General features: G+C 47.8%; 1 protein-coding gene across 3 annotated transcripts in view; it reads left to right on the top strand.

Moving 5' to 3' along the window:
* The window catches only part of Atg7 (Autophagy-related 7), a 94,504-nt gene that overhangs the window by 28,931 nt on the left and 38,023 nt on the right, over window positions 1–27,550 (top strand). For all 3 annotated transcript variants that reach the window (XM_045742805.2, XM_045742806.2, XM_069322786.1), the window contains exons 8-9: window positions 10,044–10,265; window positions 21,993–22,137. In XM_045742805.2, the coding sequence (XP_045598761.2) occupies window positions 10,044–10,265; window positions 21,993–22,137 (367 nt within the window). The remainder of the gene's footprint in view (window positions 1–10,043; window positions 10,266–21,992; window positions 22,138–27,550) is intronic.

The following is a 27,550-nucleotide window of genomic DNA, read 5'->3' as shown; positions in this document are numbered from 1 at the left end:
AGACACTTTGGTACTGTATTGTAGTTAGAAAAAAACAGTATTCATTATAAAATGTATTTTTATGTTAATATTTTGGAGGGTGGGGAACGGATTAATTCAAATCCCTTTATTTCTTATGGGAAAAATCACTTCGACTTCCGATATTTCGACTTACGATCCGTCTCTTGGAACGGATTAGCATCGTAAGTCGAGGCCCCATTGTACTCTGGTTCGCCGAAGCAGGGGACGTGCTGATTTGCTTACGATGTTGGGACAGAGTTCACAGAGTGGTGTAAAATTTTCCCATTCTATCACAGGTTACAATTAATAATTCCTTCATATGACAAGTTGGATCACACAAGTGGACAAGTGGTCCATACAACAAGTGAACCATATTAACCAAACAGCAGCCAGAGTGGTCCATACAACAAGTGAACCATATTAACCAAACACCAGCCAGAGTGATCCACACAACAAGTGAACCATTTTAACCAAACACCAGCCAGTTTGATGTACTGATGTACAGTACAAAAGTGAACGACTGAGTTTCCATGATTTTCGTTCACTAATTTGTGGCACACGTATCTTTGTAAATTAATTTAAAGGCTGAAGCATGAATAGCTAGCTACATGTGTTGAAATCTTCTTACAGACATTTTCTGTAATGAAACAAGATGAATGAGGGTGGACAGATAGGGGAATACTGTACTGAAAACCTCACTTGGTTTTCTTTCGTCTGTGTCATCATAGTTCAGTGACTCATGACTGATATGTTCAGTTACCCATGACCCATGGCAGTAGTTCAGTTCAGTGACCCATGACTTTGAAAGTTTCAGATTAATAAATCATTTCTAAAACCGGTGTTTTAATAGCTCTTTATTATCCTGATTATATTTCTAAACTAACTAAAACAAAGAATATACTGTAAATATGATAAACATAAGCTATTTGAGAAATTATTTGTTATTGGCACTAGCAAAACAACTCGAGCGCAGGTGGGCTGGTCTATTCCCTGTACACACAGCACCATGTGTTTTTCGTTCGAATTCGTCCCTACAGTTCAGTGAACTACGACCTTGAAATAATAAAATTAATAAATCATTTCTAAAATAATTATTTTTATAGCTCTTATTTTCCTAATAATGTTGCTAAACTAAATATGTAACCCAAAAATATATATACAGTACAATAATGATATAAATCCAATATTTGAAAGAAATTTGTTACTGGATGTGGATTAAACTTCAGCCTACTGTAGGATATTAAACCTAGTTCCTCGGTGTTAGTCGCCCATCCGCCTGCCCAAAAACCTGCCCAAATAGCCGCCCATCCGCCCGCCCAAATAGCCACCCATCTGCCTGCCCAAAACCCGCGCAGGTAGCCACCCCCCCCCCCCATCCTCTTGCCCAAAAACCCACCCAGGTAGCCCCAATCTGCCTGCCCAAAACCCCACCCAGTTATCCCCAATCTGCCTGCCCAAAAACCCATCCAGTTATCCCCCATCTGCCTGCCCAAAAACCCATCCAGGTAGTCCCCATCCGCCTGCCCAAACCCATTCACACTGTCTTCCCAAATAGCCGCCTATCCACCAAAGCCTGCCAGCCAGTCAACCATCGATCCATTCATGATGATATGATTGATATTCATAGATGAATGTTCCATATTTTCGAGCTAGTGAAGAATGGTTGGAAAGAGTTAAGAATAGGCATAATATTAAGAACAGGAAAATTACTGGAGAATCATTAAGCAGCTGAAACTGAACACAGCAGCAGCGAGCACCAGCAAAGCTGATGCAAACATCTAAGAACATCGTGTGTGGAGTGTACAGTTAGAACAAGTGTTAAATTTAAGTACATACAGTAGCATTAAAGTGTTAAAATTAAAGTTGCATTAATTTTAGTGTACAATAGTTTTCATAAACTGTATTGTAGTACTCAACATACAGTAGAACTACATTATCAATACAGTGCTATGTACTTACATAATACAGTACTGTACATATTTACTGTACTGTATTCACAACTCTCTGAGAATTCAAGATGGACATACTCCAACAATAAGGTAAATAAAACTATACCTTGAAGTGGTTCCGGGGTTTAGCGTCCCCGTGGCCCAGTCGTCGACCAGGCCTTCTCGTTGCTGGACTGGTCAACCAGGCTGTTGGACATGTCTGCTTGCAACCTGACGTATGAATCACAGCCTGGTTGATTAGGTATCCTTTGGAGGTGCTTATCCAGTTCTCCCAACAACACTGAGGGGTCAGCCAGTTTTGCCCCTTATATGTAGTGGAAGCGTGTTGAACAGTCTCGGGCCTCTGATGTTGATAGTTCTCTCTGAGTACCCTATTGCACCTCTGCTCTTCAATGGGGGTATTCTGCACATCCTGCCATGCCTTCTGATCTCGTGTGGTGTTATTTCTGTGTGCAGGTTTGGGACCAGCCCCTCTAATATTTTCCACATGTAAATTATTATGTATCTCCACCTACATATGTATTATGTAGGACCAGGCTTCGGGGACACTAAGCCCCAAAATCATCTCAAGATAACCTCAAGATAAGATCTCTCCTGCCTGCACTCAGGAGAATATAGATTTAGGCATTTTAGTCGGTCCCAATAGTTTAGATGTTTTACATAGTGGATTTTAGCAGTAAAGGATCTCTGTACATTCTCCAGGTCAGCAATTTCTCCAGCTTTGAAAGGGGCTGTTATTGCGCAGCAGTATTCCACTCTAGAAAGCACCAGCGTCTTGAAAAGTATGATCATGGGTATAGCATCTCTAGTTTGAAAAGTTCTTGTTATCCACCCTGTCTTTTTTTTTTTTTTTTTTTTCAGTTGTGATGGCTACTTTATTGTGTTCTTTAAAGGTAAGATCTTCCGACATGAGTACACCCAAATCCTTTACATTGCTTTTTCATTCAATTTTCAATTGACTGCGCTTTGTACGTGGTTTCTGTTTTTATATTTTTTTTTTTTCTGTAGCGCAATAGCTGGAACGTATCTTCATTAAATACCATATTATTTTCTGTACAGTAGTCCATTGAAAGACCTGATTTACATCTGATTGGAGGTTTGCTATGTTCTCTATGTTGTCTACTCTCATAGAAATAATCTATCAACACTGTATCATATGCAGAGGATGATACAGTGCTATAGATTGTGTTTTTGTCTATGTTTGATACGAGGATGAGAAAAAGTACTGGAGCAAGTACAGTACCCTGGGGGACTGAGCTCTTCACGTTTGATGGTCAGGATTTTATTTTGTTGACTATTACACATTGAGCTCTGCTAGTCAGGAAATTGTAGATCCATCTGCCTATTTCTGGTAATTCCTTTTGCATGCATTTTGTGTGCAATAACACCATGGTCACATTTGTCGAAAGGCTTTTGCAAAATCTGTGTAAATTTCATTAGCGTTTTGCTTGTCTTCCATGGCATCTAAGGCCATGTCATAGTGGTCCAGCAACTGATAGGCAAGAGCACCCTGTTCTGAAACCATGTTGTCCGGGGTTATGGAGATTCCATGTATTTTGTGTTACTACTTAGCGCGCTCTCAAAGATTTTTGTGTGTGTTATCGGTCTGTAATTTTTTGCCTCTGCCTTATTTCCTCCTTTATGGAGTGGTGCTATATCTGCTGTTTTTAGTATGTCAGGGTATAATTCCCTGTATATCTGTATATATATATATCTCTGTATGTTATATATTATATACCTGTATATAATATGGTATAACACAGTATAATATTGTGTTTATACAACACAGAATTTTCTGGGGGAAGCCCCTACAGCTCCCCGAGCTGTCCAGGCTAATACAGTATGCATATCCCTAACTTTTGGCATCAGTCAGCATGGATGGAGCTCTAGGCCTACGGGGGACCACAAGCCAAAACCTGGCCCCCCCTCAGAGGGGCACGAGGAGCAATGGCATATAGAAATAAACGTGTGATTAGGAGCATTCTATATCTGCCATCGACCGGGACAGGCACCCAGAAAGGTAAGCACCCCTGTTTGCGCTGATCCTGCAGGATGCGATGTCGCGGTTTTTCGCTGCCCATCTCAGTGTCGGCATGCTGTACTCGCTTCCTCTTTGGAATTCGCTTGGGCCCTTTCTCTTAGGTTGTCTTCTCCTTTTTGTCCCTTGCTGTTTGCGAACTCTGTGGTGGAAAAGTATCTTCAGGTGGCTTCAGTATTTTCAGCTGTCGTTCAATGTCCGACTTGTTGGTTGTCCGGGGGGTCCCAAAGGGGGGGGTTCCTCCCGGAGGGGTCAGGCTTCGGGGTTCTGCTCGTTGAGGGGGGCCACAAGCGTCAGGTTCTGGGCCGGTGCCGCCTTTGGAACTGTCTGTGTCTGGTCGGTGCAGTGATCACTCTGTGTGCAGGTCGGGTTCTCGTAAGGGGCGTCGGGCCTTTCGCGGTTCGCCCCATTAACAGGGAGAGGGGGGGAGGGAGGCTTGATGTTCACTTGCGCCTAGTCTCAGGATTTGTGGGCGTTTCAAGTCGTTTTCTGCGGCCTGCGGTGGCGTTGGATGGCCCTTCCTCCTTCGGTAGGATCAGGGCTGGCAGGGCAGGCTTCCTCTCCTGCATTCTGTTGGGTCGTCTCGGAGTGGGTGTGCTTGGGCATGGTTGAAACGATGACGTCCCTCAGGTGGTTTTCCTGCCTGTTTCCAGTTCCGAAACAGGACTGTCCGGACCTGTGGTTCATTCTGGACTTGTCCCGTCTGAACCCCTGGGTTTCTTGCCCCTCCTTTTAGATGACCACTCTGTCCCAGGATCAACTTCTGTTGGAACAGGACACTTGGATGGTGTCCCTAGACCTATCATATTTGTCTTCCCTCGGTTTGTTGTGGCTCCTTCGGTTCAGGATTCTCTTTCTAGGGCTCTTTTCTTGTTGGCATTGGCCTTTGGGGGTCGGGTCGGAGAGCTTTGTGCTCTCCTCCAGCAAAGGGGTTTTTGCTGTTTTGGTCGTGGTGATAGGTTTGTTCATTTCAGCCATCTCCTTCTTTTCTGGCGAAGAATGAGACTGCTGCTTTCTAGTTAGCCCTTGGGTTGTTGATGCTTGGTGGGTCAGGCCGGGGGTTCATCATGTGTTGTGTCCAGTTGTGGCGCTCCGCCGTTATTTGAGCGCCACGGCCTCGGTGGCCGGGGACGCGCTTTGGGTTGATCCAGTTTCCCTTCTTCCCTGTTCCCAGGTTTGGGTCTCTCAGGTTGTCCACAGGATTATTTGGTCTAGCCAGCCTGCAGTCTATCCTCGTGCCCATGACGTTCGTAAGTTTGCTGCTCTTCCTGCCATATTTGGTAACATGTCTTGGGTTGACATTCGAGCACAGGGTTTTTGGCGGTCGAACAGGGTCCTGGCTGCATGCTACCTCGTGAATGTTCCTGGGCCTAGTCTGGCCTGTGTTGCTTTGGGTTGGTGGTTGCAGCCAGTTGTCTCAACTTCGAGTTGAGATGCAAGCACCGACCGCCTCCAAGGCAAGTCCCTCTTATTTTGTCTTTGGTGAAGTAGCTCTGGGGAGCTGTAGGGGCTTCCCCCAGAAAACCAGCGTCGAATGTAATAAAAGGACATTTTCTGGGTGAGTTCCGGAGGCTCACCGGCAACCCTCCCTTCCCCAGGTCAGCGGTTTTCACGTGTTTTAACATCCAGCCTAAGCACTAGTGCTTGGATCACCAGCGCAGTGGGTCTGGGTTTCCCCATTCCCCTCACGGGGTCTTGCTTGATTGCTTCTTTTCATTTGGAGTTCTGTCCACTCGTTTGGCTATTTTCGTTGTTTTAACCAGAATAGGGTTTGTTTTGGGGCGCTTATTTTTCTGGGTGCCTGTTCTGGTTGAGGGCAGATATAGAATGCTCCTAATCACATGTGCATTTCTATAGGCCATTGTTCCTCGTGCCTCTCTGAGAGGCCCAGGTTCTGGCTTGTGGTCCCTGGTAGGCCTAGAACTCCATCCACACTGACTGTTGTGAAAGAGAGAGAGAACACCTAAGAGAAACAGGGTTTCTCTTAGGTGTTTGACCTTTGGGGTTGGTCCCTTAGAGTGGCTCGTTTGCTGGATTCTCTGGGTTTGGCTAACCATGAGGTTCATGTCCGGGGTGTGTCCTACGTCTTGGCGGAAAGCCTGTCTCGGTTCATTCCTATGTTTGCGGATTGGCCAGTCGTCGCCGACTCGTTTCGTTGGCTCTGCCGAACGTATTGACTCCTGGCCATGGACATCTTCGCGTTGGCGTGGTCTAGGCGTCGCCCATTGTACATGGCCCCCTTACCCGCCTGCGAGGTGTTCACGCTGGATGCCTTTCGGCAGGACTGGTTGAGGTAGGGGTATCTGTTCCTCTTCTCCCGGTCCAGCTGTTGCTTTGGGTTTTGGCTCAGTTGAAGTCCATTCCCAATGAGAGTAGTCCTCATGGTCCCTTGGTGGCCGGCCCAGCTTTATTTTCAGACGCTGCTTGATAGGGGTCCAAACCCAGGGCGTTTTCCCGTGGCTCCGCCTCTTTCGGCAGGTCGGACCGGTCCTATACGTGACTGGTTTGGCCTTCTCCTTGGCTCTTCACATTTGGTATTTTGACACGGGTATCACCATCTCTATGGTGATCAGATGGCTTCGTTCATGGTGTCCAACCTGTGAGCTTCGTCTCAGCGACAGTATGACGTTCCTGGTGTTTTCTATGCACCTTTTTCTTGCTCTTCGTAGGTTGTTACGGTTTAATGTGTGTGCTATGGGGGATCTAGTATTATATTGGTGTAGGGTCAGCAGTAAGCATCAAGATGTATCCAAAGTAATGGAGATCTTAAAGGCCCGGCCCCCCAATAAAAATATAGGAGTAATAATTATAGTGGCTTACTGAAAATGTCAACCTAGAGGTAGATCATAGATCTCCTACTCAGGATGAATGGATACTCCTTTAAAACTAACTAACTTATTTATTAACCCTTAACAACCCCCCATATACATTCACACCAATAACAATAATTATTTTACCACACTATCTTACGTTAAAAGCCTTGGTCAACATAAGCAGGATACAAGGTTTTACAATGAGCACAAGCTAGGGTAAAGTCTATTAGGCAAGGGACACTAGCAAAGACTCTAGGTAGCTTACTGGTACTACTGGAGCCCACGTGGTTCCACTGGGACCCCCTTAGAGTAACTTAGCAATATAAACACTAGTGATCACCTAATTAATACACAGTAATACTCTACACATAGAACACGCTTATGCCAGAAAATGAGGACACAATACAGTACTTATTATCTTGGTAAACTAGACACAGAAATAGGTAAGGGAGAGTAGCAGTAGGAAGGGGAGAAGGTTGTTTTCACCACGACGCCAGCCCAGAGAAGAAAGCTAGCCACGAGTTTCAGCTCCCACCAGCTGACTCACTGCCGGCCGACTACTCGGCTAATCGTACAGCGGCCCTATATCCAAGTTTACTCAGATCTACTTTACTAATACTTTCTAATCATTTGTAAACATAGTTAATGCCTATTTTAATAATTAATAATTAACCACCAGCTCAGTCTTTAAATGCTCTGTGAGAAACAAGAATCATCTGGCAGGGAAGATACAGACACACGTCGACCAGCGCATCACATAATATAAAGTAGTTTATTTAGCTCAATTTGACCTCTGGTTTCCAACTGAGGAACCCAGAGTCGTAACAGTTGTCTTCTCTTTTGCATCGGATTGTCTTGTCCTTTCTTGGGTTTTCAGGACTAGTTATTTGATGTGTCTTACTGTCGCCTCGTTTTGTGTAGCGCTGGCGGAGCCGCACAAAATTGCGTTTCCGGGTGGACGTCACATCTGCCCCGTTCCGTACGATTTCTCGTGTCTTGTTTCACCTCTGGCCTGCTCATGCATCGCCTGAGCCTGTCCTGGTCCTTGATCAGGGTGCCCTCTTATCATCTTCTCCTCAGTTTGTGGTAACCCCTTCAGTTCAAGTTTGGTTTTCATAGGCCATCTTTCATAGGCCATAGGCATGGGCCTCTGCGGGTCGGGGAGCTTCCGGCTCTTCCAGTACAGAGGTTTCTGCTCTTTGGTACTGGTGGTAGGTTTGTACATTTGCAGCCTCTTTTTTTTATGCCTTCTGGCGACGGTCGAGATGGCTGCTTTCCTGAGGAGTCCTTGGGTTATTGATGCTTGATTGGTTCGGCCAGGGGTGCGTCCTGTGTTGTCCGGTTGCGCCTCTTTGCCGTTACCTGCGTACCATGTCTGGGGATGCGCTTTGGGTTGATCTGGTTCCCCTCGTTCCCTGTTTCAGGGCTCGGGTCTCCCAGGTCGTCCGCAGAGTTTTTAAGTCTTCCAGCCTGTGGTCTATCCTTGCGCCCGTGCTGTTTGGACATTTGCAGCTTTTGCTGCAGTGTTGGTGACATCTAGGGCTCATTTCGGGCACGAGGATTTGAGGGTCGCACAGGTTCCTGGCCACCCGTTCTTTATGCGCATGTCTGCTACTGTGCGTTCTTGTTGCCTTGGGTCATAGGTTGCAGCCTGTTGTCTCGGCTTCGCGTTGCAGAGTTTGTGGCGGCCGCCTCCTGGGTCAGCCCTTTCTTTTCCTTCTCTTTGGGTATGAAGCTCCAGGGAGCCGTAGGGGCTCGCCACAGAAAACTAGAGTTGAATGTAATGAAACGCCATATTCTGGGTGAGCCCCGGGGGCTCCCTGGCAACCCTCCCTCCCACCATTCAGTGTTTTATCGCGTTGGTTGAAGCTTAGCTTCCGAACTGATGCTAGGCAGCCGGCGCGGTGAGGTCCGGGGCTCCCCCCATCCCCTCTCGGGGCAAGGAGGGCTGTGTGGACGATCGGCGCGGCAGTAAAGTGTGATGTTTGCTTGTTTTCTTGTTTCCTTGGGATTGTAAGGAGTTTCTACCTCTGTTCGGTTTTGTTTTAGTTTTTTACCATGCGGGGTTTGTTTTGTTATGCCTACCTTTCTGGGTGCCTAACCCCAGTCGATGGCAGATAAGGAAAACCCCAACCATAAGGGGGTTTTCCAGGGCCCTTGCTTCCTGAAACCTCTCTGAAGGGGCCAGGTTCTGGTGCTGGTCCCTGGTAGGTCTGAACTCCTTGGCTAATGTCCCGGTCTAATATAACATACATTAGCCCGATAAGCTCCAGGGAGCCTCCGGGGCTCACGCAGAAAATGGCGTTCCATTACATTCAACGCTGGGTTTTTTTAGTAGAGTAGTAATATATAGGTACAGTATATAATATGATGATGCATTTTTGTGTACAAGAAAAAAAACTGATGCAAACACCTCCTGAAGGTCACCTCTTGCAATGAATCCATCACTGCAGTGAACTGGGGTTGGTCCCATATAGTGTGCCAAATCAAGGTTGTACTGTACATGCGTACATACATACAGTACATACATATAGTACATTCATACAGTACATACATATAGTACATTCATACAGTACATACATACATATATATAATTTAATGATATATAAATAAATGTCGTATCTAGTAGCCAGAAGGCACTTCTCGGCCTACTGTGCAAGGCCCGATTTGCCTAATTGGCAGAGTGATTCTCTTTAATTTCAATAAATTGTTTCCAATTAGTTTATTTTAATTATTATTGTTATATTAAGAACATAAATTATTGACTTGGTTGTGTTAGTTTGTTAGGTTAAGATAGGTTAGGTTAGGTAGGGTTGGTTAGGTTCGGTCATATAGCTACGTTAGTTTTAACTAAAATTTTAACAAATTAACTCATACATAATGAAATGGATAACTTTATCATTTCATAAGAAAAAAATTGAAAAATAAAATATATAAATTCAGGAAATCTTGGCTTATTAGGGAAATTGGGCCTTGCATATTAGGCCGAGTACTGCGTTCTGGCCACTAGGTACAGCATTATTATTATTATTATTATTATTATTATTATTATTATTATTATTATTATTATTATTATTATTATTATATATATATATATATATATATATATATATATATATATATATATATATATATATATATATATATATATATATATAATAATCACATTAGTAAATTTAAAAAACACATTAATTTCTTAAAATTAGTGTAACTTTATCTGATGAAATATTAATTTTTAATCAGGTCAAACTTGTGGTCCACTCACAAGATTCTGTGCCTGCGAATACGAATAAGAAACGGCATTAAAGATGCAACTCACAGTCTTGTACTTGAAGTGGATTTAGGAAGGATAGATGACCCAGACAATCCACCTGACTTGCCACCATTTCTTGGCTGGGAGAAGAACGAGCGGGGCAAAATGGGACCTCGCATGGTGAATTTGTCTGCCAGTATGGACCCAACAAAGTAAGTTCTCAGTTTTTTTCAAATGAAAATGTTTGTGATGTGTATATAAACAAATACATTTTATTATACAAAGAATAAGTCACAGTTACATGCTGAAAACACCCCCCCCCCCCCTCACACACACACTTTTTGGTTGCAAAGAAAAGGAGGTTACATCTAGGTCAGAAAGAGTTGTAGAAGAAGTGAAAGTAGTAGATAAAATTGTTGGCCTCGTGGAAGGTCTTACTACCATAGAGAATGTGTGACTACAGGAGAATAGGCAGGTACATAATAGGGATAGATCGACATTTGAGGATCACCCTAAACGGTGCCAAACAGATGGAAGTAGTACTATGGAATGCTAGAAAATTACAAAGTGATTAGGATGGGAAAGTGTGGTCGTTAAGACGAGATCTTTCAAGAGAAGACAGAGAAGCTGAAACTAAACCTCGTAGAGGCAAAACGTCTAAATGAGAGCAGAAACGAAGAAGAAATCAATTCTTTTTTCTACAAAGTGATAGGGGTAGGCAGGCCAGTAAAATGGTACAAAAAGGCAAACCAACCAAATTGCTAGAGAGAGGGGGAGTGAAGAATAAGGAGAGGGGGAACATGTTCCTGAAAATTGTATACTCCAATGTAGATGGAGTGAGATCAAAGATACTGGAGTTAAGTGATGTAATACAGCTGCAGACACCAGACATTGTTGCACTCACGTAGACAAAACTTGAAGATGATATTTTAAATGAGGTCATATTCCCAAGGGGCTACTCAGTTTGGAGACAGGATAGAAAAATTAAAAAAGGCAGTGGTGTTGCTGTGCTGGTGAAAGAACACCTAAAGGTAAACGAAATAATGATTGCCAATCCACAAGAAGTTGAAGTAATAGCACTAGAGATCTGCCATGAGGATGATAAACCAATGATCATAAATACATATAGTCCACCGCCAAGTGTATAGGGAGGGTGAGGAGAGAGGAACAGTGTTGGTGTATGGGGAGGGTGAGGAGGAGGAGGGAGGAACAGTGTTGGTGTATGGGGAGGGTGAGGAGGAGGGAGGAACAGTGTTGGTGTATGGGGAGGGTGAGGAGGAGAGAGGAACAGTGTTGGTGTATGGGGAGGGTGAGGAGAAGAGAGGAACAGTGTTGGTGTATGGGGAGGGTGAGGAGGAGAGAGGAACAGTGTTGGTGTATGGGGAGGGTGAGGAGGAGAGAGGAACAGTGTTGGTGTATGGGGAGGGTGAGGAGGAGAGAGGAACAGTGTTGGTGTATGGGGAGGGTGAGGAGGAGAGAGGAACAGTGTTGGTGTATGGGGAGGGTGAGGAGAAGAGAGGAACAGTGTTGGTGTATGGGAGGGTGAGGAGAAGAGAGGAACAGTGTTGGTGTATGGGGAGGGTGAGGAGAAGAGAGGAACAGTGTTGGTGTATGGGGAGGGTGAGGAGGAGAGAGGAACAGTGTTGGTGTATGGGGAAGGTGAGGAGGAGGGAGGAACAGTGTTGGTGTATGGGGAGGGTGAGGAGGAGGGAGGAACAGTGTTGGTGTATGGGGAGGGTGAGGAGGAGAGAGGAACAGTGTTGGTGTATGGGGAGGGTGAGGAGGAGAGAGGAACAGTGTTGGTGTATGGGGAAGGTGAGGAGGAGAGAGGAACAGTGTTGGTGTATGGGGAGGGTGAGGAGGAGGGAGGAACAGTGTTGGTGTATGGGGAGGGTGAGGAGGAGGGAGGAACAGTGTTGGTGTATGGGGAGGGTGAGGAGAAGAGAGGAACAGTGTTGGTGTATGGGGAGGGTGAGGAGGAGGGAGGAACAGTGTTGGTGTATGGGGAGGGTGAGGAGGAGAGAGGAACAGTGTTGGTGTATGGGGAGGGTGAGGAGGAGAGAGGAACAGTGTTGGTGTATGGGGAGGGTGAGGAGGAGAGAGGAACAGTGTTGGTGTATGGGGAGGGTGAGGAGGAGAGAGGAACAGTGTTGGTGTATGGGGAGGGTGAAGAGGAGGGAGGAACAGTGTTGGTGTATGGGGAGGGTGAGGAGAGAGGAACAGTGTTGGTGTATGGGGAGGGTGAGGAGGAGAGAGGAACAGTGTTGGTGTATGGGGAGGGTGAAGAGGAGGGAGGAGCGGTGTTGGTGAGACCATCCGCTGCTTGCCTTAAACACTTTCGTATCTACATCACTGGTTCCAGATTTTTTTTTTTTTTTTTTGAGATATATATACAAGAGTTGTTACATTCTTGTAGAGCCACTAATACGCGTAGCGTTTCGGGCAGGTCCCTGGAATACGATCCCCTGCCGCGAAGAATCGTTTTTTCATCCAAGTACACATTTTATTGTTGCGTTAAACAGAGGCTACAGTTAAGGAATTGCGCCCAGTAAATCCTCCCCGGCCTGGATATGAACCCATGATTTTCCTTTCAAACATTTCACCGTCTGTTATGTGGCAGCCAGTCAGAACCATTCACAAGTCAGTCAAGCATTCACAGTCAAGACCAGTCACAGGCAGTCATAACCAAAGGCAGTCAAGCATTCACAGTTGTGGTAGCAACTGAAGCCTTCTGTACTGACACCATACGGATGTGGCTGGGAGGGTACAGCTGGGAGGGGTTCAGTGTGAGGGGGGGATGGAGGTAGCAGAGAGTCCATGGGCGGGAGGGGGATAGTGGAGAAGGGGGTGCGGTGTCGGGCATGGAGGTTCACCCCACCATCCATCCATCCATCCCCCTATCCATCCATCCCCCCTATCCATCCATCCATCCACCCCCCCTATACATCCATCCATCCACCCCCTATCCATCCATCCACCCCCTATCCATCCATCCATCCACCCCCCCTATCCATCCATCCATCCACCCCCCTATCCATCCATCCACCCCCCCTATACATCCATCCATCCACCCCCCTATCCATCCATCCATCCACCCCCCTATCCATCCATCCATCCACCCCCCTATCCATCCATCCATCCACCCCCCTATCCATCCATCCACCCCCTATCCATCCATCCATCCACCCCCCCTATCCATCCATCCATCCACCCCCCTATCCATCCATCCACCCCCCCCTATACATCCATCCATCCACCCCCCTATCCATCCATCCATCCCCCTATCCATCCATCCATCCACCCCCCCTATCCACCCATCCACCCCCTATCCATCCATCCCCCCTATCTATCCATCCATCCACCCCCCATATCCATCCATCCATCCATCCCCCTATCCATCCATCCACCCACCCCCTATCCATCCATCCACCCACCCCCCTATCCATCCATCCACCCACCCCCCTATCCATCCATCCACCCACCCCCCTATCCATCCATCCACCCACCCCCCTATCCATCCATCCACCCACCCCCTATCCATCCATCCACCCACCCCCCTAGTCCATCCATCCATCCACCCCCCTATCCATCCATCAAACCCCCCTATCCATCCATCAACCCCCCCTATCCATCCACCCCCCATCCATCCATCCACCCCCTATCCATCCATCCATTCACCCCCCCTATCCATCCATCCATTCACCCCCCTATCCATCCATCCATTCACCCCCCCTATCCATCCATCCATTCACCCCCCCTATCCATCCATTCACCCCCCCTATCCATCCATCCATCCCCCTATCCATCCATCCACCCCCTATCCATCCATCCATCCACCTATCCATCCATCCATCCACCCATCCATCCATCCACCCCCCATCCATCCATCCACCCCCTATCCATCCATCCACCCACCCCCTATCCATCCATCCACCCACCCCTATCCATCCATCCACCCACCCCTATCCATCCATCCACCCACCCCTATCCATCCATCCATCCCCTATCCATCCATCCATCCCCTATCCATCCATCCATCCCCTATCCATCCATCCATCCACCCACCCCTATCCATCCATCCACCCCCTATCCATCCATCCATCCACCCCCCTATCCATCCATTTATCCATCCATCCCCTATCCATCCATCCACCCCCCTATCCATCAATCCAGTTACCTCCACCATTCCTCTAGTTTCCCCACCATCCATCTATCCAGTCCCTGCACTATCCATACACCCATCCATTCCTTCCCACCATCCATCCAATTCCTGCACCATCCATCTATCCACCCATCCAGTCCCTCCCACCATCCATCCAGTCCCTCCCACCATCCATCCAGTCCCCCCTCCACCATTCATCCACCCCCCCCTTATCCATCCATCCATCCATTCATCCACTCACCCTTTATCCATCCACTCACCCCTTATCCATCCATCCACCCACCCTCCTTATCCATCCATCCATCCACCCTCCCTATCCATCCAGTTCTCCCACTGTCCATCCATTGTCCTCTAACCACCCATCCATTCAGTCCTCTAACCACCCATCCATCCATTCCCCCTCACCATCCATCAATCCAGTCCCCTTCCACCATCCATCCACCCCCCCTGCCTTTCCATCCATCCAGGTTCCCTCCATCCATCCAGTTCCCTCCATCCATCCATCCATCGAGTTCCCTCCATCCATCCATCCATCCATCGAGTTCCATCCATCCATCCAGTTCCCTCCATCCATCCATCCATCCAGTTCCCTCCATCCATCCATCCATCCAGTTCCCTCCATCCATCCAGGTTCCCTCCATCCATCCAGGTTCCCTCCATCCATCCAGTTCCATCCATCCATCTAGGTCCCTCCACCCATCCATCCATCCAGTTCCCTCCATCCATCCATCCATCCAGTTCCCTCCATCCATCCATCCATCCAGGTTCCCTCATTCCATCCATCCAGTTCCCTCCTTCCATCCATCCATCCAGTTCCATCCATCCATCCATCCAGTTCCATCCATCCATCCAGTTACATCCATCCATCCATCCATCCATCCAGTTCCATCCATCCATCCAGTTCCATCCATCCATCCATCCAGTTCCCTCCATCCATCCATCCATCCAGTTCCCTCCATCCATCCATCCATCCAGTTCCCTCCATCCATCCATCCATCCAGTTCCCTCCATCCATCCATCCATCCAGTTCCATCCATCCATCCATCCAGTTCCCTCCATCCATCCATCCATCCAGTTCCCTCCATCCATCCATCCATCCAGTTCCCTCCATCCATCCATCCATCCAGTTCCCTCCATCCATCCATCCATCCAGTTCCATCCATCCATCCATCCAGTTCCCTCCATCCATCCATCCATCCAGTTCCCTCCATCCATCCATTCATCCAGTTCCCTCCATCCATCCATTCATCCAGTTCCCTCCATCCATCCATTCATCCAGTTCCCTCCATCCATCCATTCATCCAGTTCCCTCCATCCATTCATCCAGTTCCCTCCATCCATCCATCCAGTTCCATCCATCCATCCATTCATCCAGTTCCCTCCATCCATCCATCCATCCAATTCCATCCATCCATCCAGTTCCATCCATCCATCCATCCAGTTCCCTCCATCCATCCATCCATCCATCCAGTTCCCTCCATCCATCCATCCATCCATCCAGTTCCCTCCATCCATCCATCCATCCAGTTCCCTCCATCCATCCATCCATCCATCGAGTTCCCTCCATCCATCCATCCAGTTCCCTCCATCCATCCATCCATCCACCCAGTTCCCTCCATCCATCCACCTAGTTCCCTCCATCCATCCATCCAGTTCCCTCCATCCATCCATCCATCCATCCATCCATCCATCCATCCAGTTCCCTCCATCCATCCATCCAGTTCCCTCCATCCAGTTCCCTCCATCCATCCATCCATCCACCCAGTTCCCTCCATCCATCCATCCATCCAGTTCCATCCATCCATCCATCCAGTTCCCTCCATCCATCCATCCAGTTCCCTCCATCCATCCATCCATCCATCCAGTTCCCTCCATCCATCCATCCAGTTCTCTCCATCCATCCTATTCAGTTCCCTCCATCCATCCATCCATCCAGTCAGTTCCCTCCATCCATCCATCCAGTCAGTTCCCTCCATCCATCCATCCAGTCAGTTCCCTCCATCCATCCAGTCCAGTTCCCTCCATCCATCCATCCAGTCAGTTCCCTCCATTCCATCCATTCATCCATCAATCCAGTTCCCTCCTTCCCTCCATTTATCCATCATCAGTTCCCTCCTTCCCTCCATTCAATTCCATCCAGTTCCCCACTTCCCTCCATCCAATTCCCTCCATCCAGTTCCCTCCATCCATCCATGCATCCAGTTCCCCCACCATCCATGTTGGGACCCATAGTGTGATATATAATAAGAACTATGCTGTTCAGAAAACAAAAAAAGCAGAAAAACAATGAAATTCTTTACAAAGAATTCAAGTTCAGTCGTCACTAGGCGGGATACACTAGTAAACAACCGATTGTGCCTCGCCCTGGGCCCAGCACCATGCGCTCACTCGACCCGTACATGTATCAACAGACTTTGTATTCCAAGTACAACGTCGTACACCAATTCAAAATTTACAATGAATTTGATGTTGTATACAGTACACCAAAAATTCGTACTCTAGGGGCAGTCGTACACCTAGGTACCACTGGACTGTATTTAATGAATTACTTTACTGAACACTATTTAAAATTAAGCTAAATATTACTGTACATTTAAACATTAGTGAAAGTAATAAAAAAGTAGTATAAAGAATCAAAATCTTACTGCTGCTAATGTGTACATGTAGTCGATAATAATACTCGATTTATTCAAACAAAGGGGCCCCTGGCTAAGGTCACTAGCACAGAGGAACCATAATCTGATATAGTTCAGTATACTGCATTTTCTTTTTTCTTTTTTGGAGGGAAGGCCACATGTCGAGTTTCTTACTTTCTTCTGACTGCAATTGCATGCAACATCACCAATGTGCATATGGCAGGCGTTACACAAAGCTGTCGGAATCCAGCATTTGCGAGAGCATGTACATGTACAGGGCTTGGGAGCATGGTCAAATAAGGGTCCTTGATGGTCTCCTCTCAGACTTGCTTCACCGGTTCCTTGTCGTGGGAATCTCCTCAATGCAATTGAAGCAATTTAAGGGATTCCCAGGATCATCATCATCATTTATAGTTTAGTGATTAATAGGCAACTCGGTGATTCAAGACACCTGGGCCCTGATGGCTTAAGTACGAGTAATGGCAGTATTTAGAAGTGGTTCAACGGAAACATCACATAATGCTTAACAGTAGTTTATTTACACTTAACCACTAGTACAATATATATTGTATTACTGATTTCTTCTAGATTGACATCAGCAAGGCTATTATCGCATTAGCAAGACTCTTGATATCTAATCAATTCCGATCTACTCGTGAACAAAACCTAGCTTAACACGATTGACAGCCAATCACTAACACGGCATACCTAACAGTGCTGGTGTGCAAAGAGTCACAAGAATTCCAAACAAGATACTTGGGCAATAATGATGCACAATACTAATGTCACACAATAACTAAATGTGTAATGTATGTGAAGCTCGCATTCACAGATGGGGTGTAATGTCGTGATACCATACAGATAAACACAGTGTACACCATCAGGTGTCTTAGTCTCCACCTATACCTGTGTCAGGTATTGAGAAGGTGAGAACTCCGGTTGATCACTCAGATCAACACACAGAAAGACACGTTAATAAGAAAACAAGATCTTGTACTTTTAGGTAGGTTAACCCTCACCATTCACTCAGTCATTCATGCAAGCATCTTCATAGGTGGCCTGACAGCTGGTTTCGCTCGTGTACGACGTGAGAGCACCATAGGATGACAGGCTTTCCCAACACGGCGGGGTACTCTTAGGAGGCATGCTCTCTCTCTGCACTGACGACAGGTGGTATCTTATGTAGACACTTGTAGATAAAGAACACAGACGCCCCAAAATCGCATTGGCGCATGAGGTAAGGGTGGGTCAGGCAATGACGTCATGTAGTACAGTGAGGGCGGAGCAGGCGACTGGCGGCGGCACACGTAATTACCTAAGTGTAGTTACAGGATGAGAGCAATCATAGTTACGTGTGAGGGACTTTGAGTGGTGGCAGCGGACTAAGCTATATTATACAATGCAGGTGCCTGTGTATAAAGTCACACAGAATACTTAGGTGGCAGCACTTTCCTTAGTTCACTCTAGGTCACCGAGTCACAGATGATCTCAATCTCACTTTGTCACCAGGGGTTACCAGTCTGTTTCATTTGGGTGTTTCACAGACTTTTGTCACTCTCGAAGACTTCTAAAACAATATTGTCACAGTCGAGAATCTAGGCGAGTGCTGGTATATTGAAAGAGATGCAGAGAATAATTTGACGGTAAGGAACGAATGGGATTTTTTATCTATTGGCCGATAGATAGAATGACATGTCAACCATGTACAAAGTTCCTCACAAGACTGTCTGTGCAAGGGCTTCCTTGAGCATAACCACCAGGCCTACAAACTAATCATATAGCGTTGTAGCACAGGTGCCGGATCCAATCATATTGTCCCTTACAAGATGGGTAGAAAAGTGATGCCATGACCACGTCACGACTACGTCACAGTTCCCCTTCGCGAAGGTTGGGGTCGACCCAAAGATCACGGTTTTATCTCTTCTGCCGCGTCGGCATTCCTTCTTCCATCGCCTAGCACCTTCCATCCTTTGTATTCTCTGACCATTGTTGCTATTGCATAAATGCTTAATTATCTAATTTCTCCCTAGGTATATGGTGGCCTCTACATGATCCATGTATTCCTGGGCATGTGGGAATTCTAAGGACACCTGACATGACAGTTTTCCATTCAGGGGTAAGAGAGAGAGAGAGATAGGCCTTATGCACTGCTTGGTGCACTGTGCACTGCAATAAGCCATTAAAGTCAGCTGTGGGGAAATTGGAGAGACCATTCTCTCACACCACTGTTGAAGATAGACTTACAACCTCCAATATCAGTCTTACATGAAGTATCCAATTGATAGTAGACATGGGTAACACAATGAAGTCTATCTTTGCTGTTTTCTCACCTCTACAACAATGGTCAACACAGCTTGCTCACAACTGAATGGTCTTGGGTTTGAATCCTGGGTGAGACGAGATGTTTTGAGTACATTTCCTTATAACTGATAACTCTTTCCACCAGGTATTAAATAGGTACAGTAATCAAGAACTACCTATTTACTCTGGCTCTGGCTATTTACCTGGCTCTCTTCACCAGGTATTAAATAGGTAGTCTAGAACTACCTATTTAATATCTAGTGAAAAGAGCTATCAGTTATAAGGAAATGTACTCAAAACATCTCGTCTTACCCAGGATTCAAACCCAAGACCATTCAGTTGTGAGCAAACTGTGTTGACCATTGTTGTAGAGGTGAGAAAACAGCAAAGATAGAACTGCTTCGACGATTCAGCTCCACTCGGACTGCTCCCAGGTGGTTCATTGCCTGAACTGAGGGGGTTCAAATACGGTCCTTGGCTCTTTGGGACTGGTCGCTTCGGGTAACTTGCCTGCTGAGTTTGGGGTTTGGCTCTCCTGGCGGTTCATATCCAGGGGGTGTCCAACGTCCTGGCAGACAGCCTAACTGGTTCATTGCCGTCCACAGAATGGACGGTCAACGCCGACTCGTTCCGTTGGCTATGCCGGATGTTCGGGCACCCCGGAGGTGGACCTCTTCGTATCTGCTTGGTCGAGGCCTTTTCCGGTATATGTGGCACCCTTCCCCGACTGCAAAGCTGTTAGGGTCGATACTTTTCGACTGGACTGGTCAAGGTGGTGTTTCCTGTACCTCTTTCCCCCCCCCCCCCCTACCAGTTAGGCTGTTGCTCCAGATCCTGGCTCACTTGGAGACTTACCAGGGGAGAGTAGTCCTGTTGACCTCTTGGTGGCCAGCCCTGCCTTGGTTTCAGGCGCTACTTGCTCGGTGTCCGAACCCCAAAGTGGACACTCTACCCCTGCTCTACCCCCGCTCTACCCCCGCTCTACCTCTTTCAGCAGTAGTTTGCGGCTTTGGCTGCTGTGCTGGGTAATATGTCCTAAGCTAACATTTGGGCACAAGGCTTTGGAGGTCAAACAGGGTCCTGGCTACACCGTACCTCGTTAATGTTCCTGGCCCTTCTCAGGCTTGTGTAGCCTTGGGTTGCAGGTTGCAGCCAGTCTCAACTTCGAGTTGAAGAGCGAGTGGCGGCCACCTCCCGGGTAAGTCCTTCTTTTCCTTATCTTTAGTTAGGTAGCTCTGGGGGAGCCAGAAGGGCTTTCCACAGAAAACCGGCATTGAATGTAATGAAGTGCCATTTTCTAAGTGAGACCCGGAGGCTCCCTGGCATCCCTCCCTCCCTCCCAGTTGGCGGTTGTTTCACATCTTTTTATATTCATCCTCTGAACTGGGGTTGGGTAGCTGGCATGGGAGTTCTGGGACTCCCCCTTTCCCCCACCCTGGAGGGGGGGAGTTGCGCAGACAGCAGCGGCTGTGGTGACATCATGCTTGTTTGCTTGTTTTCTAATTGGGGAGTTCTGCTCACTCTTTCGGGTTTTGTTTAGCAATTTTTCACCAGCTGTAGTTTTTGGTATTCCTACCTTTCTGAGTGCCTGACCTGATATAGATGGCAGATATAGACTGCTTCCAATTACACGGGGGATGTCTATAGGTCATTGCTCCTCGTGCTTCTCTGAGGGGGTCAGGTTCTGGGTCGTGGTCCCCAGTAGGCTTAGAACTCCATCGATTGACTGTTGCCACAGTATAAAATATACACATCAGCCCGGTATAGCTCCGTGAAGCCTCCAGGTTTCGCCCAGAAAATGGCATTTCATTACATTCAATGCTGGTTCTTTGGCGCACATGTTCTAAGCTTGAATTTATGGCCTCTAGCTCTTGACTTTGCTGGTTTAAAAGACACTCTTGTCACCTGCATTGAGTCTTGCCACAAATCTGCCTGTCCTGATATCACCCCTTTTATCTTGAGGTTATATTGAGATGATTTCGGGGCTTAGCGTCCCCGCGGCCCGGTCCTCGACCAGGCCTCCTTTTTATTACACACCCCCAGGAAGCAGCCCGTAGCAGCTGACTGACTCCCAGGTACCTATTTACTGATAGGTAACAGGGGCATCAGGGTGAAAGAAACTGCCCGTTTGTTTCTGCCTCCACCGGGGATCGAATCCAGAACCTCAGGACTTTGAATTCGAAGCGCTGTCCACTCAGCTGTCAGGCCTTCCTTATATTTATTTGCTTGGGTATGTATAATGCCTCCAATCACTCTTCATAGGTTTGTTGTAGTCCAGAAGTCATTTAGTAAGCTGTCATTGCAACTTTTCTTGTTTATTTATGTGCTTCTTGTTTGGTGTCCATATCTGAACTATATAATCTATTTTAGCTTTTAATAATGTCATAAACAATTCTTCATTTCTCCATTCAAAACTTTAAAAGTGAATTGTGTTTTAAATGAACAAATCCACAAGGGCCGTGACGAGGATTTGAACCTGCGTCCGGGAGCATCCCAGACACTGCCTTAATCGACTGAGCTATTACAGGGTTAAAGCGTACAAAGCGTAACTCAGTCGAGTAAGGCAGTGTCTGGGATGCTCCCGGACGCAGGTTCGAATCCTCGTCATGGCCCTTGTGGATTTGTTCATTTGATGCATCACGTTATTGTGATCTCTGTGTGTGAATTGTGTTTTTCTCAAAGTGAGAATAATGTGTGAACGTGAGAGTTTGTATATACATATATGCGAGTGAATATTTTGTGCATACGCTGTATATGTCTTATCAGCATGACAAGAATGTTGTTTAAGATCTTTGTTGTAACATCATTACATCATTTGTAACCACCTCTTGCATTTGTAGACTTGCCGAGTCTGCAGTGGATCTGAACCTTAAATTAATGCGGTGGAGAGTAGCTCCGCAGCTTGATTTACCCATCATCCAAAACACACGGTGCCTTCTCTTGGGTTCGGGGACACTTGGTTGTTCTGTGGCACGGTGCCTTTTGGTGAGTCCACGCATGCTTTGTTAACTTGTAGTTCAAATGTGGCTATGCTTAATTTTTTCTAAGGCCACTAAATATTGTTTATATAATTTTCTATGAGGAGCCCCTCTGGCTCCCTGGAGCTATCAGGTTGGTATGTGTTAGTCTGGAGCATCAGTCAATTGTAGTTCAGCCTACCGAGGACCACAAGCCAGAACCTGGACCCCTCAGAGTGGTACAGAGAGCAGTGGCCTATGGAAACCCCCATGCATTTATGGGCATTCCATGTCTGCCATCGACCGGGGTTAGCACTCGGAAAGGTAGGCATAACAAAACATACCCCACATGGTAAGAAAATTGCAACCAAACAGAGAAGCAGAACTCCCCCTACTTAAAGAAACAAGCAAACATCACGCGCAGCCACCATGCCACTTGTCCGCACAGCCCTTCCCTCCCCAGGAGAGAAAGGGAGGAGCCCTGAATCCTCGGTGCCAGCTACTCAACAACTTCAGTTCGTAGACTGATGTGGTCCGGGGCAGTCATTGACTCTGGCCTCAGATTCTGGGCAGTTGTGTACTTTAGTGGTGTGTGTTCTGCTGTGTGTGAGGCACGGTGGCCAGGAGAAATTTAAGAGTACTTGGACTTCATGTGCTTACGGTTTTCTTCCCTAGGCGCCCTGTAAGTACTACCCTTAGGTTCTAGGGTTCTCTTCCATAGAACTTTCGGGAACCGCTTCCGTGGGGGTCTTTGCTGCTTGGCAATTGCCCTGCCCTTGAGGCCAGCTGAGGTTTTCATAGCCTTTGTTTGGCCTTGGTTAGGAAGTGGTATCGTTTGCTGGTAGGGGTGCAAGGTACTGGACAACTCGCCTACGTACTCAGTGGCCTGTTTCTGTTCCTTCTGGAAACATTGTCCTTTTGAGGGGTTTGTATTTTTTGTTTTCCTTGCCTGGAGGGGGTTTGCCTGGTTTAGTTATTGGTCCACTTCTGCTGTGTTGGTGGCCCTCCTCTAGGCCCTCATGATTGTACACGTTGCAGGGGGGTCAGCTTTAGCAGCTTTCCATATTAGTTTGGGCCTTGCCAGTTTTCCAGAACCTTGCCTGGGTTTCCCATAGCAGTCAGCCTGCTGCATGCCCTGGAAATCCCTATTGGGGGGTCATTAGACTGATGGATGCATCTTCTGATTTCTACCTTGCCTCGGGCAAGTTTGAGGGTTGCTATATCTACAGTCGACCAACAAATTGGGTCACATCTGACCTGCGCCACATTTATACCTGGTGCCACCAACAGCTAAACACAGAAAACAACTGCCTCGTAGCAGTACCAAGGATCAGCTGATGCCTTAAACACAACACACCGCCCTACGGTGCGGCAAGTCTCCCTCTAACATACACCTCTGTTTTAGTCGCCACTCGTCTGTCTACAGCACAACGCAACAAGCACTTTTGAAACTCTTATCATCCTCAACATAAACGCCTCTACCAACCTCTGTACTGGTGCAGTCATCGGGAGAACAAACCCTTCATGCAAACTGCACCTACTATCAAGAAGAAGAGGGTTGCTGTGTGCCCTTGTCTCAGGGTGACAGTCACCATTTTTGCTTCCGTCATGCCTACCTGTTGGGCCAACAACATCTTTGACCTGGAGTCTTGCAAGTCGTGCTCTCTGCTTGTTCTTCAATTTACCCATTCTAATGACATTGATATTTGGGTACAGGCAGCATCCGCATTGCATGCTAGGTTTAGGTTGCTGCAATGCACTAGGCTGGTTGCCAACCCGGATGCCCCGTGGTTGCCCTGTTTTGGTTATAGGGACCCAGACTTGAGGGTGAATTAGTTGCCTCGACTTTGGTTCCGTCCACGCTCCCTGGTCCTTTCCCTGTTCATCCTACTACCCGGTTTCCCTCCCCCTTCCCTGTTCCCGGCTCCCAAACATTTGAGGGTTTCGAAGTAGGGACAGGGTTTAGTTGGTAATGAGACTCGGGCAGCTTCGGGGGCTGCCCCATTCGGGTTGTGGACAGAGGCATTTAAGTCGGTTCCTCCTGCAGAGGCATCTGGGTCCCACCGGCAGGCCCCCACCCCCCTTCTTTTCTGCCTTTTCCCAGGATTCTGCCTTTTGCTCACTACTTGGTCCCACAAATCATTAGCATTTTGGGTTGTATCCTCTGACTTGTGGTGGTATTAGGCGGCGGCGGCTCCCCCTGGGGGTTCAGGACTCACTGGGCAGGCTTCTTCCCCCTGCATTCCGTCAGGTCATCTTGGAGTGGGTGCACTTATAAATAAATAAATAAATAAATAAATGTTTATTCAGGTAAAGTACATACATACAAGAGGTTTTACAAAAATTGATAGATTATAGATAGAGCTAGTACATACAATGCCTAAATCCACTATTACGCAAAGCGTTTTGGGCAGGATTTGAGCTTGAGCTTGATCAAAATGACCCCGTCCCTCAGGTGGGTTTATTGCCTGTTTCCAGTACCGAAATGGGACTGTGCGGATCTTCAGTTCATTCTGGACTTGTCCCGAATGAATTCCTTGGATTCCTTGCCACTCCTTTCGCATGACAACTCTGTCTCGGGTCTGGCTTCTGTTGGATTTGGGGGCATGGATAGTCTCCCTGGACCTCAGGGATACATATTGGCATGTTCCTATCATCCGGGGTTCAGGGACTGGTTAGGTTTCATTGAAGGGCATCAGGTTTACCGGTTTCATTGCCTTCCTTGTGGCTTGACTCTGGCGCCTTGCGTGTTCACACGTCTTACCCGGGTCATGGTGACCCATCTGCGTCTACTAGGGGCTCAGGCTCTGGCCTACCTCAACGACTGGGTAGTCATGTGAGGTAGGCCTGAGGCTTCCCCACTGGGTAGTCGGGGAGCCCATGATCTGGGCTCCCAGCTGGTCTGCCTGTCTGCTCACCATGGGTGTGGTTCTTTCCCAGCTCACTGGGTTTGGGTTCCTGGTAAACTGTAGGATATCCTATCTGGTTCCGTCCCAGGTTCGGGACTGGTTAGGTTTCGTTGTGAGGTGTCAGGCTTACCGCTTTCATTGCCTTCCCTTTGGCTTGAATCTGACAGTTTGCGTGTTCACATGTCTTACCCGGGTCGTGGTGACCCGTCTGCGTCTGCTAGGGATTTGGGTTCTTACCTACCTCGACTGGTTGTGGGCTCTCAGTCGGTTTCCCTGTCTGCTCGCCAGGGGTGTGGTTCTTTCCCAGCTTGCCGAGTTCGGATTCCTGGTGAACTGGAGGAAGTTCCATCTGGTTTCGTCCCAGGTTCGGACCTGGCTGGGTCTTGTGTTGAACCACTTCCTTGTCTTTCCCTCTAGTCATTGCTGCAGCTGCAGTCCCACCTTCAGCTGTTTCAGTGGGGGTTCCCTGGTCACTCAACAGTTGCTTGAGCAGTTGTGTGGGATTCTAAACTTCGTCGTGCTGGTTTACCCGTCGAGTCAGGTATGGCTTCAGCGTCTGTTCCTTTCTCACGATCGCTGGGTACGGCCTTCGGGGGCCTTACGTCGGTTGCTGCGTCACCACCTTCCTTTTTGAGTTTTTTGGGGTTCATTACCATGGCTCCTACTCGAGCTCTCATTGGATGTGTTCACTGATGCCATTTCTCTTGGCTGAGGCTTTGTGGCCAGTGCTCACCAGGCCGGCCAGGGATGGTCGGGTCTGTCGTTCTGTCGGGTTCACAGCACAGCGCAGGAATTCATGGTGGTTTGGCTGTCACTTCGGAGGGTTCAAGTCGCTCAGGGCTCCATGATCTGGCTCCATTCAGACGGCTCTCCAATGGTTCATTGTCTAAACCGCGGGGGTTCTCGTCGGTTCTTGGCTTTTTCGGGCTGGTCGCTTCGAGTGACTCGTCTGCTGGATTCTCAGGGTTTGGCTCTCCATGCGGTTCATATCCAGGTAGTGTCCAATGTCCTGGCGAACGGCATTTCTTGGTTCATTTCCCTGTCCATGACATGGTCAGTTGACGCCGACTCCTTCGGTTAGCTCTGCCAGATGTACGAGCTCCCAGAGGTGGACCTCTTTGTGTCGGCGTGGGGGTTACCTGTACCTCTTTTCCCTGGTCCAGTTGTTGCTTTGGGTCCTGGCTCATTTGGAGACTTACCAGGGGAGAGTCATCCTAGTGGCCCCTTGGTGGCCAGCCCAGCCCAGCCTTGGTTTCAGGCGCTGCTTGCTCGGTGTCCAAACCCAAGATGTTTTCCGCGGCTCCGCCTCTTTCAGCTGATCGAACCAGTCCAGTATGTGGCTGGTTCGGTCTACACCTCTGCTCTTCGCATCTGGTCTTTTTAAAGCGGGTCTATCACCACTTGGATGGTGATCAGGTGGCCCTCGTTGATGGTGTCCCACTTGCGGGCTTTGTCTAGGCAACAATATGAAGTTTCCTGGCATTCTTTTCGACATTTCCTTTCTCTTCGTAAGGTGTCTTCTATTTCTGATCGGGTTGTCTTGTCTTTTCTCTCTTGGCTTTTTCAGGACTGACATTTGATGCCGAATACTTTCGCCTTGTATCATGTGGCGCTGGTGGAGCCACTTCAGCTTGTTTTCGGGATGGATGTCACTTCTGCCTGGTCCATGAGCTTTCTCATGCTTTGTTTCACCTCCGGCATACTCATGCACTGCATGAGCATCCTGGTCCTTGGACAGGGTGCTCTCTTTTAACGCTTCTCGGTTTGTGGTGGCCCCTTCAGTTCAAGATGGTTTTTCCAAGGTTCTCTTTCTGTTGGCATTGGCCTCTGAGGGTTTGGGTGGGTGAGCTTCATGCTCTCCTCTGGTGCAGGGGTTTCTGCTCCTTCGGTCCTTGTGGTCGGTTTGTTCGGTTGCAGCTGTCTCCTTCTTTTCTGGCGAAGAATGAGTCTGCTGCTTTCCAGAGGGGTCCTTGGGTTGTTACTTGGTTGGTCAAGCCGGGGGTGCATCATGTGTTGTGTCTGGTTCGGGCTCTTCGCCATTATTTTCGCCCCTCGGGCTCAGTGACCGGGGACACGCTTTGGGTTGATCCAGTTTCCCTCATTTCCTTTTCCAGGGCTTGGGTCTCCCAGGTCATCTGCAGGGTTATAAATTAGCCAGCCTGCGGTCTATACTCGTGCTAATGACATTCGTAAGTTTGCTGCTTTGGCTGCCGTGTTCGGCAACATGTCTTGGGCTGACATTCGGGTGCGGGGATTTTGAAGGTCGAACCTGGTCCTGGCTGCTCATTATTTGATCAACGTTCCTGGTCCTAGTCGTTCGTGTGTGGCTTTGGGTCGCAGGTTGCAGCCAGTAATCTCGACTTCAGGTTGAGGAGTGAGTGGCAGCCGCCTCCCGGGTAAGTTCCTCTTTTACTTGTCTTTGGTTAGGTAGCTCCAGGGAGCCAGAGGGGCTTCCCATAGAATACCAGCATTGACTGTAATGAAGTGCCATTTTCTGGGTGAGCCCCAGAGGCTCCCTGGCACCCCTCCCTC

Source organism: Procambarus clarkii, chromosome 11, assembly GCF_040958095.1.
Source record: "Procambarus clarkii isolate CNS0578487 chromosome 11, FALCON_Pclarkii_2.0, whole genome shotgun sequence".
NCBI classification, from domain to species: Eukaryota; Metazoa; Arthropoda; class Malacostraca; order Decapoda; family Cambaridae; genus Procambarus; species Procambarus clarkii.
This window is presented reverse-complemented; position numbering and strand designations above follow the sequence as displayed.